General features: G+C 44.3%; 2 protein-coding genes across 2 annotated transcripts in view; both read right to left on the reverse strand.

Annotated features, from left to right (window-relative positions):
- The window catches only part of senp7b (SUMO specific peptidase 7b), a 13,342-nt gene extending 10,242 nt beyond the window's left edge, over positions 1–3,100 (reverse strand). Inside the window, exons 1-2 of the mRNA XM_054623868.1 lie at positions 2,661–3,100; positions 127–238 (exon numbers count right to left, since the gene is read on the reverse strand). Coding sequence (XP_054479843.1) covers positions 127–238; positions 2,661–2,680 — 132 coding nt within the window. The 5' untranslated portion in view covers positions 2,681–3,100. The remainder of the gene's footprint in view (positions 1–126; positions 239–2,660) is intronic.
- A 1,915-nt stretch (positions 3,101–5,015) lies between these two features.
- On the reverse strand, positions 5,016–6,659 carry LOC129111988 (frizzled-7-like). Its single transcript, XM_054624161.1, has one exon. It carries the CDS (start codon positions 6,657–6,659, stop codon positions 5,016–5,018), a length of 1,644 nt encoding a protein of 547 aa, XP_054480136.1.
- Positions 6,660–12,832: the final 6,173 nt, after the last annotated feature.

Raw genomic sequence — 12,832 nt, forward strand, 5'->3', positions numbered from 1 at the left:
CTAGTTCAGATATACCACCTTAAAACAACATATATATCAGTCATACCACCTTAAAACAACCTACATATCAATCATACCACCTTAAAACAACCTACATATCAGTCATCAAAAGATGAGAAATACCACCTTAAATTCGGGGGCGGGGCTCTGCAGGCGGGTCAGTGGTGACATGTGCAGGGGGGCGGAGTCAGAAGCTGATGGATGTTTCTTCTTTGGGATCTTGAACGGAGACGCCATACTGAAGACAAAACAAAGCAAAGTCTCCATTCATAAAACACTAAACTACAGAACAGACTCCATTCATAAAACACAGAACAGACTCCATTCATAAAACACTAAACTACAGAACAGACTCCATTCATAAAACACAGAACAGACTCCATTCATAAAACACTAAACTACAGAACAGACTCCATTCATAAAACACTAAACTACAGAACAGACTCCATTCATAAAACACTAAACTACAGAACAGACTCCATTCATAAAACACTAAACTACAGAACAGACTCCATTCATAAAACACAGAACTACAGAACAGACTCCATTCATACAGAAAACATTCATAAAACACAGAACTACAGAACAGACTCCATTCATAAAACACTAAACTACAGAACAGACTCCATTCATAAAACAAAACACAGAACAGACTCCATTCATAAAACACAGAACTACAGAACAGACTATTCATAAAACACTAAACTACAGAACAGACTCTATTCATAAAACACAGAAAACTACAGAACAGACTCCATTCATAAAACACAGAAAACTACAGAACAGACTCTATTCATAAAACACTAAACTACAGAACAGACTCCATTCATAAAACACAGAAAACTACAGAACAGACTCTATTCATAAAACACTAAACTACAGAACAGACTCTATTCATAAAACACAGAAAACTACAGAACAGACTCCATTCATAAAACACAGAAAACTACAGAACAGACTCTATTCATAAAACACTAAACTACAGAACAGACTCTATTCATAAAACACTAAACTACAGAACAGACTCTATTCATAAAACACTAAACTACAGAACAGACTCCATTCATAAAACACAGAAAACTACAGAACAGACTCCATTCATAAAACACAGAAAACTACAGAACAGACTCCATTCATAAAACACAGAACAACATTCATTCATAAAACACTAAACTACAGAACAGACTCCATTCATAAAACACACTAAACTACAGAACAGACTCCATTCATAAACATAGAACTACAGAACAGACTATTCATAAAACACTAAACTACAGAACAGACTCCATTCATAAACATAGAACTACAGAACAGACTCGATTCATAAAACACTAAACTACAGAACAGACTCCATTCATAAAACACACTAAACTACAGAACAGACTCCATTCTTAAAACACTAAACTACAGAACAGACTCCATTCATAAAACACACTAAACTACATAACAGACTCCATTCATAAACATAGAACTACAGAACAGACTCCATTCATAAAACACACTAAACTACAGAACAGACTCCATTCATAAAACACACTAAACTACATAACAGACTCCATTCATAAACATAGAACTACAGAACAGACTCCATTCATAAAACACACTAAACTACAGAACAGACTCCATTCATAAACATAGAACTACAGAACAGACTCCATTCATAAAACACTAAACTACAGAACAGACTATTCATAAAATACACTAAACTACAGAACAGACTCCATTCATAAAACACTAAACTACAGAACAGACTCCATTCATAAACATAGAACTACAGAACAGACTCCATTAATAAAACATAGAACTACAGAACAGACTCCATTCATAAAACACAGAAAACTACAGAACAGACTCCATTCATAAAACACTAAACTACAGAACAGACTCCATTCATAAAACACTAAACTACAGAACAGACTCCATTCATAAAACACAGAAAACTACAGAACAGACTCCATTCATAAAACACTAAACTACAGAACAGACTCCATTCATAAAACACTAAACTACAGAACAGACTCCATTCATAAAACACTAAACTACAGAACAGACTCCATTCATAAAACACTAAACTACAGAACAGACTCCATTCATAAAACACAGAACTACAGAACAGACTCCATTCATAAAACACTAAACTACAGAACAGACTATTCATAAAACACTAAACTACAGAACAGACTCCATTCATAAACATAGAACTACAGAACAGACTCCATTCATAAAACACTAAACTACAGAACAGACTCCATTCATGGAGAACATAGAACTACAGAACAGACTCCATTCATGGAGAACATAGAACTACAGAACAGACTCCATTCATAAAACACTAAACTACAGAACAGACTCCATTAATAAAACATAGAACTACAGAACAGACTCCATTCATAAAACACTAAACTACAGAACAGACTCCATTCATAAACATAGAACTACAGAACAGACTCCATTCATAAACATAGAACTACAGAACAGACTCCATTCATGAACATAGAACTACAGAACAGACTCCATTCATAAAACACTAAACTACAGAACAGACTCCATTCATGAACATAGAACTACAGAACAGACTCCATTCATAAACATAGAACTACAGAACAGACTCCATTCATGAACATAGAACTACAGAACAGACTCCATTAATAAAACAGTACAGAACAGACGGTGACGTCATCAGTCAGCTGGTACAGGTGGTGAGTGACCCGGATGTAGCAGCATGTCGTCTCATGACAGGATGTTTATACACTCACGTTTCAGCTGTTAGCTCACCAGCTAGCCGGCTAGCCGGTGAGCTACGTTAGCTGCGGGCTAGCTTCTTCTTCGCTCCGTTAAATGCCGGTAGCTCCTCCGCGGCGTCATGTGGCGGACTGTGTCCCTCCGCCGGCTCACACAGGAAACGTGTTTTATGTGTAAGCACAGCTCCTACCGGCCGGTTAGCACGTCACACCGGTGTTTCATACGTTAGTGCACGTTTCTGTAGCCCGGTTAGCACGTTAAACAGTGTTTCATATGTAAACACACGCTTCTGTCCGCCGGCCCGGCAGCGCTACTTTCTCTCCACAGCGAACAGACATGACAACATCCACGACGTCATCACGTACAGCTGACGTACAGCTGTACGTGATGACGTCACTGAGGACGCCGCTTCATTTAGTAGTGGTCATCTATAACGGATCAATTACAACTACACATACAGAAGAAACAGAACAAAAATATGAATGAAATGATTTCAGAGACAAAACCACACTGATAGAATATTAAATAACAACATAAATAAATAACCAGCTAAAGCTCAGGGTTCCTCACCTTCAGTGGATCAGATCATTAATTATAATAATTATTATATTCATATGTTTATATTTTAATGTGTAACTTTCATAATAAAGATGAATGAAGTTGACTCACCATGTTTTTAAAGATGGCGGAAGTCTTCATCCAATAAAGGATCCGTCCTCATTCAGAGCAAACGTCCTCTCCTCCTCCTCCTCTCCTCGTCCTCTCCTCGTCCTCTCCTCTGTCCTCTCCTCTGTCCTCTCCCTCGTCCTCTCCTCCGTCCCTCTCCATCCTCTCCTCGTCCTCTCCCTCCGTCCTCTCCCTCGTCCTCTCCTCCGTCCCTCTACTCCCGTCCTCTCCCGTCCTCTCCTCCGTCCCTCTCCTCCTGTCCCTGTCCTCCTCCGTCCCTCTGTCCTCCCGTCCTCTCCTCCTCTCCTCGTCCTCTCCTCTCCCTCCTGTCCTCTCCTCGTCCTCTCCTCTGTCCTCTCCTCCGTCCTCTCCTCCGTCCTCTCCTCTCCTCCGTCCTCTCCTCCGTCCTCTCCTCGTCCTCTCCTCCGTCCCTCCTCTCCTCTCCCGTCCTCTCCTCCTCCTCCTCCGTCCCTCCGTCCTCGTCCCTCCTGTCCTCTCCTCCGTCCCTCCGTCTCCTCCGTCCTCTCCCTCCGTCCTCTCCTCTGTCCTCTCCTCTGTCCTCTCCTCCGTCCTCTCCTCCCTCTCTCCTCGTCCTCTCCTCTGTCCTCTCCTCTCCTCCCGTCCTCTCCTCCGTCCTCTCCTCCGTCCTCTCCTCCTCTCCTCCGTCCTCTCCTCTGTCCTCTCCGTCCTCTCCTCTGTCCTCTCCTCCGTCCCTCTCCTCCTGTCCTCTCCTCCTCTGTCCCTCCATCCTCTCCTCTCCTCTGTCCTCTCCTCTGTCCTCTCCTCTGTCCTCTCCTCCGTCCTCCTCCTCCTCTCCCTGTCCCCTCCCTCCTCTCCTCTGTCCTGTCTCCTCTGTCCTCTCCCTCCTCTGTCCTCTCCTCCGTCCTCTCCTCCCTCCTCCGTCCTCTCCTCTCCTCTCCTCTGTCCTCTCCCCTGTCCTCCTCCGTCCCCTCCTCCTCCTCCTCCCTCTGTCCTCTCCTCCTCCTCTCCCTGTCCTCTCCTCCGTCCTCGTCCTCTCCTCCGTCCTCTCCTCCTCCTCGTCCCTCCTCTCTCCCTCCTCCTCTGTCCTCTCCTCTGTCCCTCTGTCCTCCTCTGTCCCTCCTCCCTCTCCTCCCTCCTCTGTCCTCTCCTCCTCCTCCTCTGTCCTCTCCTCCGTCCTCTCCTCCGTCCTCTCCTCCTCCTCTGTCCTCTCCTCTGTCCTCTCCTCCGTCCTCTCCTCCATCCTCTCCTCTCCTCTGTCCTCTCCTCCATCCTCTCCTCTCCTCTGTCCTCTCCTCTGTCCTCTCCTCTGTCCTCTCCTCCGTCCTCTCCTCTCCTCCTCCTCTCCCTCTCCTCCTCCTCTCCTCCTCCTCTCCTCCCCTCTCCTCCTGTCCCTCTCCTCTGTCCTCTCCTCCTGTCCTCTCCCTGTCTCCTCCTCCTCCTCCTCCCTCTCTCCTCCTCCGTCCTCTCCTCCATCCTCTCCTCCGTCCTCTCCTCTCCTCTGTCCTCTCCTCTGTCCTCTCCTCCGTCCTCTCCTCTGTCCTCTCCTCCGTCATCTCCTCCATCCTCTCCTCCGTCCTCTCCTCTGTCCTCTCCTCCGTCATCTCCTCCGTCCTCTCCTCCGTCCTTTACTCCTGGTTGTTTCTCTTCAGTCTCTTACAAAACCGGAACCAGGACTGCAGTGTCTTCCCGGACCAGATCCAGAATCCGGATGTGACCCCGGCGATCAGGGTCATGAGGTGCTTGATCATGAACACGGTGAAGTCCGGCGTCAGCGGTTCAAAGTCCTCGGCGGGACACGGCACGCCGAAGTGTTTGCAGGTCTTCATGTGCCAGGTCCTCTCCCAGCGCGGCCTGGAGGCCTGCTCGTAGAAGCAGCAGGCGATGACGGCGGCGGCGGGCGCCGTGTACAGCACGCCGAACACGCCGATCCGCACCGTCAGCCTCTCCAGCTCCGCCGTCTCGGTGCCGGCGTGCTTCATGACGGTGCGGATTCGGAGCAGCGACACGAAGCCGGCCAGCAGAAAGGAAGTGCCGACGAGGAGGTAGACGCACAGCGGCGCCAGGACGAAGCCCCGCAGGGCGTCCAGGTCGTAGACCCCCACGTAGCAGACTCCGGTGAGCAGGTCGCCCTCCACCCGCCCCATCGCCAGGATGGTGAGGGTTTGAACCGCCGGCACCGCCCAGGCTGCCACGTGGAAGTAATGCGCGTTAGCCTCGATGGCCTCCTGGCTCCACTTCATCCCCGCCGACAGGAACCAGCTGAGGGACAGGACGACCCACCAGACGGAGCCGGCCATGCCGAAGAAGTACCGGACGATGAAGATGACGGAGCAGCCGTCCCTGACGGAGCCCTGGGACACCGTCCTGTACCCGGCACTGTTGAAACCACGACACACCAGTTTGTCCTCCAACAGGAAGCCGGCGGTGAACGCCAGCGCCACCATGAAGTAGCATCCGGACAGGAGGATGATCGGCCTCTCCGGGTATCGGAACCGCCTCCGGTCCACCAGGGAGGTGAGCACGGTGAACAGGGTGCTGACCCAGCACAGAACGGACCAGATCCCGACCCAGAGCCGGCCAGACCTCAGCTCCTCCTCACTGAAGTACATGAGTCCGTTGGGTCTGGAGGTCTCACAGGGGGCGCCGCAGTCCTTCAGCCCCAGGAGACGGTAGTTCAGGTAGGAGGGCACCCGGAGCACCCGGGGGCAGGAGAAGGGCTGGTTGGGGGTCGGCAGGGTCAGAACCTCGGGCAGGTTGGGGGTCGGGTCTGATGTGGGGTCGTCCGAGTCCGTCGTGTTCTGACCCACGCAGATCTCTCCCGCCCCGTGAACCGGGAAGTCCTCGCAGCGAAGCCTCTCGGGCCACAGGAAGCCGAACTTGTTCATGAGCTCCTCACAGCCGAGCCGGGCCCGCTCACACAGAGACCTGCAGGGCGGGATGGGCCGCTCCAGAACCGTGCAGACCGGCGCGTACAGGGAGCACAGGAAGAACCGCAGGTCCACGGAGCACTGGACCTGGACCAGCGGGTAGAACTGGTGGACCTCCAGACCCGCGTCCTCCTGGTTGGTGTGGCCCAGCAGGTTGGGCATGATGGTCTGGTTGTAGGCGAGGTCTCTGCAGAGCGGGATGGAGATGGACTGACAGAAACCCTGATCCAGAATGGAGACCCCCTTCTCAGGCTGAGAGACGCACGGCGGGACGAGGAGGATCGAGACCAGCAGAGCAAGGCCCGGGACCGGAACCCACGGAGACCGTCTCTCTGCCGCCATGACGACGACACAAGAACCCACAAAGAAGATCAACCACAGTCCTGATCCTGAACTGGTTCAATCAAGTCCAGACCAGTAAAGTAAATCAAGTCCAGACCAGTAGAATAAATCAAGTCCAGACCAGTGGAATAAATAGAGTCCAGACCAGTAGAATAAATAGAGTCCAGACCAGTAGAATAAATAGAGTCCAGACCAGTAGAATAAATCAAGTCCAGACCAGTAGAATAAATAGAGTCCAGACCAGTAGAATAAATAGAGTCCAGACCAGTAGAATAAATCAAGTCCAGACCAGTAGAATAAATAGAGTCCAGACCAGTAGAATAAATAGAGTCCAGACCAGTAGAATAAATAGAGTCCAGACCAGTAGAATAAATCAAGTCCAGACCAGTAGAATAAATAGAGTCCAGACCAGTAGAATAAATAGAGTCCAGACCAGTAGAATAAATCAAGTCCAGACCAGTAGAATAAATAGAGTCCAGACCAGTAGAATAAATAGAGTCCAGACCAGTAGAATAAATAGAGTCCAGACCAGTAGAATAAATAGAGTCCAGACCAGTAGAATAAATCAAGTCCAGACCAGTAGAATAAATAGAGTCCAGACCAGTAGAATAAATAGAGTCCAGACCAGTAGAATAAATAGAGTCCAGACCAGTAGAATAAATAGAGTCCAGACCAGTAGAATAAATAGAGTCCAGACCAGTAGAATGAATAGAGTCCAGACCAGTAGAATGAATAGAGTCCAGACCAGTAGAATGAATAGAGTCCGGTTGAATCCCGGTCCTCGTGTCCGTCAGAAGAGAACTTTGTGTTCATGAAGGTCTGGATCTCGTGAAGCCTTCTGAAGATGAGCCTCCTCTCTCTGAGCCCCCCCCCCTCCTCTGAGGGGCGTCGCTGCTGATTGGCCGGCGAAGCAACAAGGGGCGGGGCGTCGCTCAGCAGTGAATATCTATTATTGTTTTTATTAACTAAAAGTACTAAAACCACAAAGTACTTCTTGAGTAGTAGTAGTGGCGAGTATTTAGACGTATTACTTCATCATCTACATGTACTACATTACAATAACACAAAGTGAAGTGAGGAGACTTTAAATTATATTATATTTATATTTATTTATGAATGAATATTGAATGAATATTGAATTAATATTTAATGAATATTGTTGAAACATTTCTCTGTAAAAGACACATTTATTAAATGATGCAGTCCTTCAAATATATAATATTCTATAAGAAAGAAGCCACTGCGTTTTGAGTACTTTTACTTCAGTGTATTTTAAATTCAGGACTGTAACAAAGTATATTTTTGGACTGTGGTACTTGTGTGTACTTTTACTAAAGTAAGGATGCGAGTACTTCTTCCACCACTGAGTACTATAAACACAAATGTACTTAAAGTGTTAAAGTACTCTTCATGCAGAATATATTGCATCAAGTACAATTTTGAAGTACTTGTACTTTACTCGAGTATTTCCCTTTTTTGCTACTTTACTCTTCTGTAGTACATCTGAGGTTGTACTTTTACTACTTTACTGTACTTTTAAATTTTAAGTCACATTACAGGTTAATGAAGTTTTATTAAAATATTTAATGTTTTAATAAAGAAAAACTCATTTAAATGAATATATAAATATATATAATATATAATATATATAGTACATATAATATATATAGTACATATATATAATATATATAGTACATATAAATATATATAGTACATATATATAATATATATAAATATATATAATATACAATATATGAATAGCACATATATATAAATATCATGAAAACTTCTGATAAAACTTTTCACTAAAAACCATAAAGACACAAAACAACCTAGAACTGCTTTGAATATGTTTTATTGATATGATGACGTCATCTTCATCATCTAAAGCGGGTCTACGGGTCTCTACGGGTCTCTGCGGGTCTCGGGGTCTACGGGTCTCTGCGGGTCTCTACGGGTCTACGGGTCTCTGCGGGTCTGGTGTCTGGTGTCTGGGGGACCATGCAGATCTCTCCCTGGACCGGGTACTGGTTGCAGCGGAGCCTCTTGGGCCAGCGGACCCACATAGACCCGGTCCGGGCCCGCTCACACAGAGACCTGCAGGGCGGGATGGGCTGCTCCAGAATCGTGCAGACCGGCGCGTACAGGGAGCACAGGAAGAGCCGCAGGTCCGGATCCACGGAGTCCTGGACGTCCTGGACCGGGTCCACGGAGACCACGGAGTCCTGGACCGGGGCCACAGAGACCACGGAGTCCTGGACCGGGTCCACAGAGACTACAGGGTCCTGGACCGGGTCCACGGAGTCCTGGACGTCCTGGACCGGGTCCACAGAGACCACAGAGTCCTGGACGTCCTGGACCGGGTCCACAGAGACCTGGACGTCCTGGACCGGGTCCACAGAGTCCTGGACCTTAACCTGGACCTGGACCGGGTCCACAGAGACCACGGAGTCCTGGACCGGGTCCACGGAGACCACGGAGTCCTGGACGTCCTGGACCCGGAGCTGCGGGTAGAGCCGGTCCAGCTCCAGACCGGCCTCCTCCTGGGTGCGGTGTCCCAGCTGGTTGGGGGTGATGGTCTGGCTGTAGAGGAGGTCTCTGCAGAACGGGATCCGGACGGGCTCACAGAGGCCCTGACCCCGGACGGACCAGGGCACCTGGAGGACCAGGAGGACCAGGAGAGCCAGGCCCGGGACTGGAACCCACGGAGACCGTCTCTGTGCTGCCATGACGACGAGACAAGAACCAACAAGAAGATCAACACAGTCCTGATCCTGGAGCGGTCTCATCCAGACCAGACCAGGAGAGTAGATCATCCAGACCAGACCAGGAGAGTAGATCTAGTCCGGTTCAAAGGAGAGTAGATCTAGTCCAGACCAGACCAGGAGAGACCAGCAGAGTAGATCTAGTCCGGTTCAAGAAGCAACAGAAGTTTAGTCCCGTGGCGTCAGCGTGACCCACTTTCAGTTCTGGTGTCAGATTACAAACAAATACTCATCTTTTAACCCTAAAAACACATAATATATTTATTTATGTTTATAAAAACACAAATAAATATATTTATTTATGTTTTATAAATATATTATTTAATAAAGTCACATGTTAGTGATGAGGAACAAGTCTGGTTCAGATATCTTAATAACAATAATAACAATAATGATAATAATAATAATAATAATAATAACAATGATAATAATAATGATAATAATAATAACAAAATAATAATAATAATAATAATAATAATGATAATAATAATAACGATAATAACAATAATAACAATAATATTAATAATAGCAATAATAATAATGATAATAATAATAATATTAGTTTATTATATTTATATGGACAGTGGAAGTTATTAGGTTTATTAACGGGTTTTATTTAATTTCTCAATAAACTAAATAATAAAGAAAACGTGTTCTTTAAGCTTCTTAATGTTTTTAAAGAAAACTAATTAAATAATTAAAATATTTAGTTTTGTTTCTGTCGCTTTATTAAATATAATAGTCATTTAAACCTTCAGATACTTTGTATAAATACATATAACGTTAGCTAACGTTAGCTTTAGCCTCATTAGTTATATCTAATAATAAAGTTAAGATCTTTAGCAGTAGCTATCGATGTCTTAGCTTTAGCTTACGTTAGCAGTAGCTATCGATGTCTTAGCTTTAGCTGACGTTAGCAGTAGCTATCGATGTCTTAGCTTTAGCTTACGTTAACCAGGATATTGATGCTTTAGCGGTTGCTAACCCAGCTAGTAGCTAGCGCTCCCTCTAGCTGCGTACATCGAGCTGTTTTTAACATGAATATTTGTTTTAGAGGTAAAACAGAACATTAAATACAGATTTCCGTCTGTACAGCGTTTTGAACACGTTTAGCTTCACGGTACGAACAGTTTTAGCTTGAATATAAATATTAGCAGCAACACGACGTTCGGGTGAAGTTCAGCAAAGTTTGAGAGAAAACAAAGAAACTAGTTTTAGGTTCAGAATAACATCAGAGGCCAGATATCAAAGGCTGCCGTGCATTTTGATTTATTAATGATATTTATTTATGATATTTGTTGGTGAATGAATTTCTTCTCATCAAACGATATCAGACGTACAGAAAAACACAAACAGAGTTAAATATTCACGTTTCTCTTTTATCTCTCCGATCAATCAAACGTTCCTGTCAATCAAAACACAAATAATCATATTAATGAACTTGTTTTTGTTTGAAAAGTTTCTCCAGTCATTCTAATCTTGTAAACTAATAAGATTCTGAGAAAAACAACAGAACAAACGGAGAACAAACGGAGAACAAACGGACCGACGTGAAACTTTGAAACGTTTGTTTCTTCTGAAAACAACAGAACACGACGTCAGAATCAGAACCAAAAAGAATCAAAAAAGAATCCATAACGTCCTCTTTGTGTTGGAGTTTTATTTAAACACCAGAGCTAAAGATTCAAACGCGATCTCTAATGTTAGCTTCTCACGTTAGCATGTCCAGCTAACTAGCACGCTAAAACGAGTTAGTACGGCTAACGTTAGCATGTCCGGCTAGTACGAGTTAAATATGTTGGTTAGCTCCAGAGAAAGTGAATCCACCGTTAGCCGTCGCTCCTCCTGGAGGATTCTGGGACGTTTACCTGGGGTTAGTTAGCTAAGAAGAAAAAGAAACAATAGAAGAAGCAGAAGAAGAAGAAGAAGAAGAAAAAGAAGAAACAATACAAGAAGAAGAAGAAGGAGAAGAAGAAGAAGGAGAAGAAGGAGAAGAAGAAAAAGAAGAAGTAGAAACAATAGAAGAAGATGAAGAAGGAGAAGGAGAAGAAACAATAGAAGAAATAGAAGGAGAAGAAACAATACAAGAAGAAGATGAAGAAGAAAAGAAGAAGAAACAATAGAAGAAGAAACAATAGAAGAAATAGAAGAAGAAACAATAGAAGAAGAAGAAGGAGAAGAAGAAGAAACAATACAAGAAGAAGAAGGAGAAGATGAAGAAGAAACAATACAAGAAGAAGAAGATGAAGAAGCAGAAGAAGGAAACAATAGAAGAAGAAGAAGATGAAGGAGAAGAAGGAAACAATAGAAGAAATAGGAGAAGAAGAAGAAACAATAGAAGAAGAAGATGAAGAAGGAGAAGGAAACAATAGAAGAAATAGAAGAAAAAGAAACAATAGAAGAAGATGAAGGAAAAGAAGAAGAAAAAGAAGAAGAAACAATAGAAGAAGAAACAATAGAAGAAGAAAAAGAAGAAACAATAGAAGAAGAAGAAGAAGAAACAATAGAAGATGAAGAAGGAAAAGAAGAAGAAGAAAAAGAAGAAGAAACAATAGAAGAAATAGAAGAAGAAAAAGAAGAAGAAACAATAGAAGAAATAGAAGAAGAAGAAACAATAGAAGAAATAGAAGAAGAAATAGAAGAAGAAAAAGAAGAAGAAACAATAGAAGAAATAGAAGAAATAGAAGAAAAAGAAGAAGAAACAATAGAAGAAATAGAAGAAGAAAAAGAAGAAACAATATTCTGTGAACGACATTAATGAACACAAAGACGTTCAAATATGAAAAAGTGATGTTTTTATTCTTCATAACTCATAAACACATTAATGAATTATTCATGAGGAGCGTCGGGGGTTTCTTACTCAGACACAGCTCATGAATAAATCCTCAGGAACCTTCTGGAACAACGCTGACGAATGCTAACGAATGCTAACGGGAGGAGTGCAGACCGACGCCCCGAAGGACGGAGAATCATGAAGGGAACATTTGAGATCTAAATGTACTAATTCAGAGATTAAAGCTCATTTACATACGAGAAGGAGCCCTAAACAAACAGTAGCACTTAGCTTAGCTTAGCTTCAGCTATTAGCTTTATTCTCTAGCTTCAGCACTAAACTTCTTGCTTTAGTTTCAGCACTTAGCTTCTTGCTTTAGCTTCAGCACTTAGCTTAGCTTTATCGCTTAGCTTTATCGCTTAGCTTTATCGCTTAGCTTTATCGCTTAGCTTTATCGCTTAGCTTCCTGCTTTAGCTTCAGCACTTAGCTTCCTGCTTTAGCTTCAGCACTTAGCTTAGCTTCAGCACTTAGCTTCCTGCTTTAGCTTCAGCACATAGCTTCCTGCTTTAGCTTCAGCACTTAGCTTAGCTTCAGCACTTAGCTTAGCTTAGCTTTACATTCTTGTTTGAGTTGA

Source organism: Anoplopoma fimbria, chromosome 22, assembly GCF_027596085.1.
Source record: "Anoplopoma fimbria isolate UVic2021 breed Golden Eagle Sablefish chromosome 22, Afim_UVic_2022, whole genome shotgun sequence".
Taxonomy (NCBI): Eukaryota; Metazoa; Chordata; class Actinopteri; order Perciformes; family Anoplopomatidae; genus Anoplopoma; species Anoplopoma fimbria.

Bases quoted from the DNA above. Each gene is read 5' to 3' on its own strand.
- LOC129111988 (XM_054624161.1), bottom strand. From the start codon at position 6,659: ATGGCGGCAGAGAGACGGTCTCCGTGGGTTCCGGTCCCGGGCCTTGCT.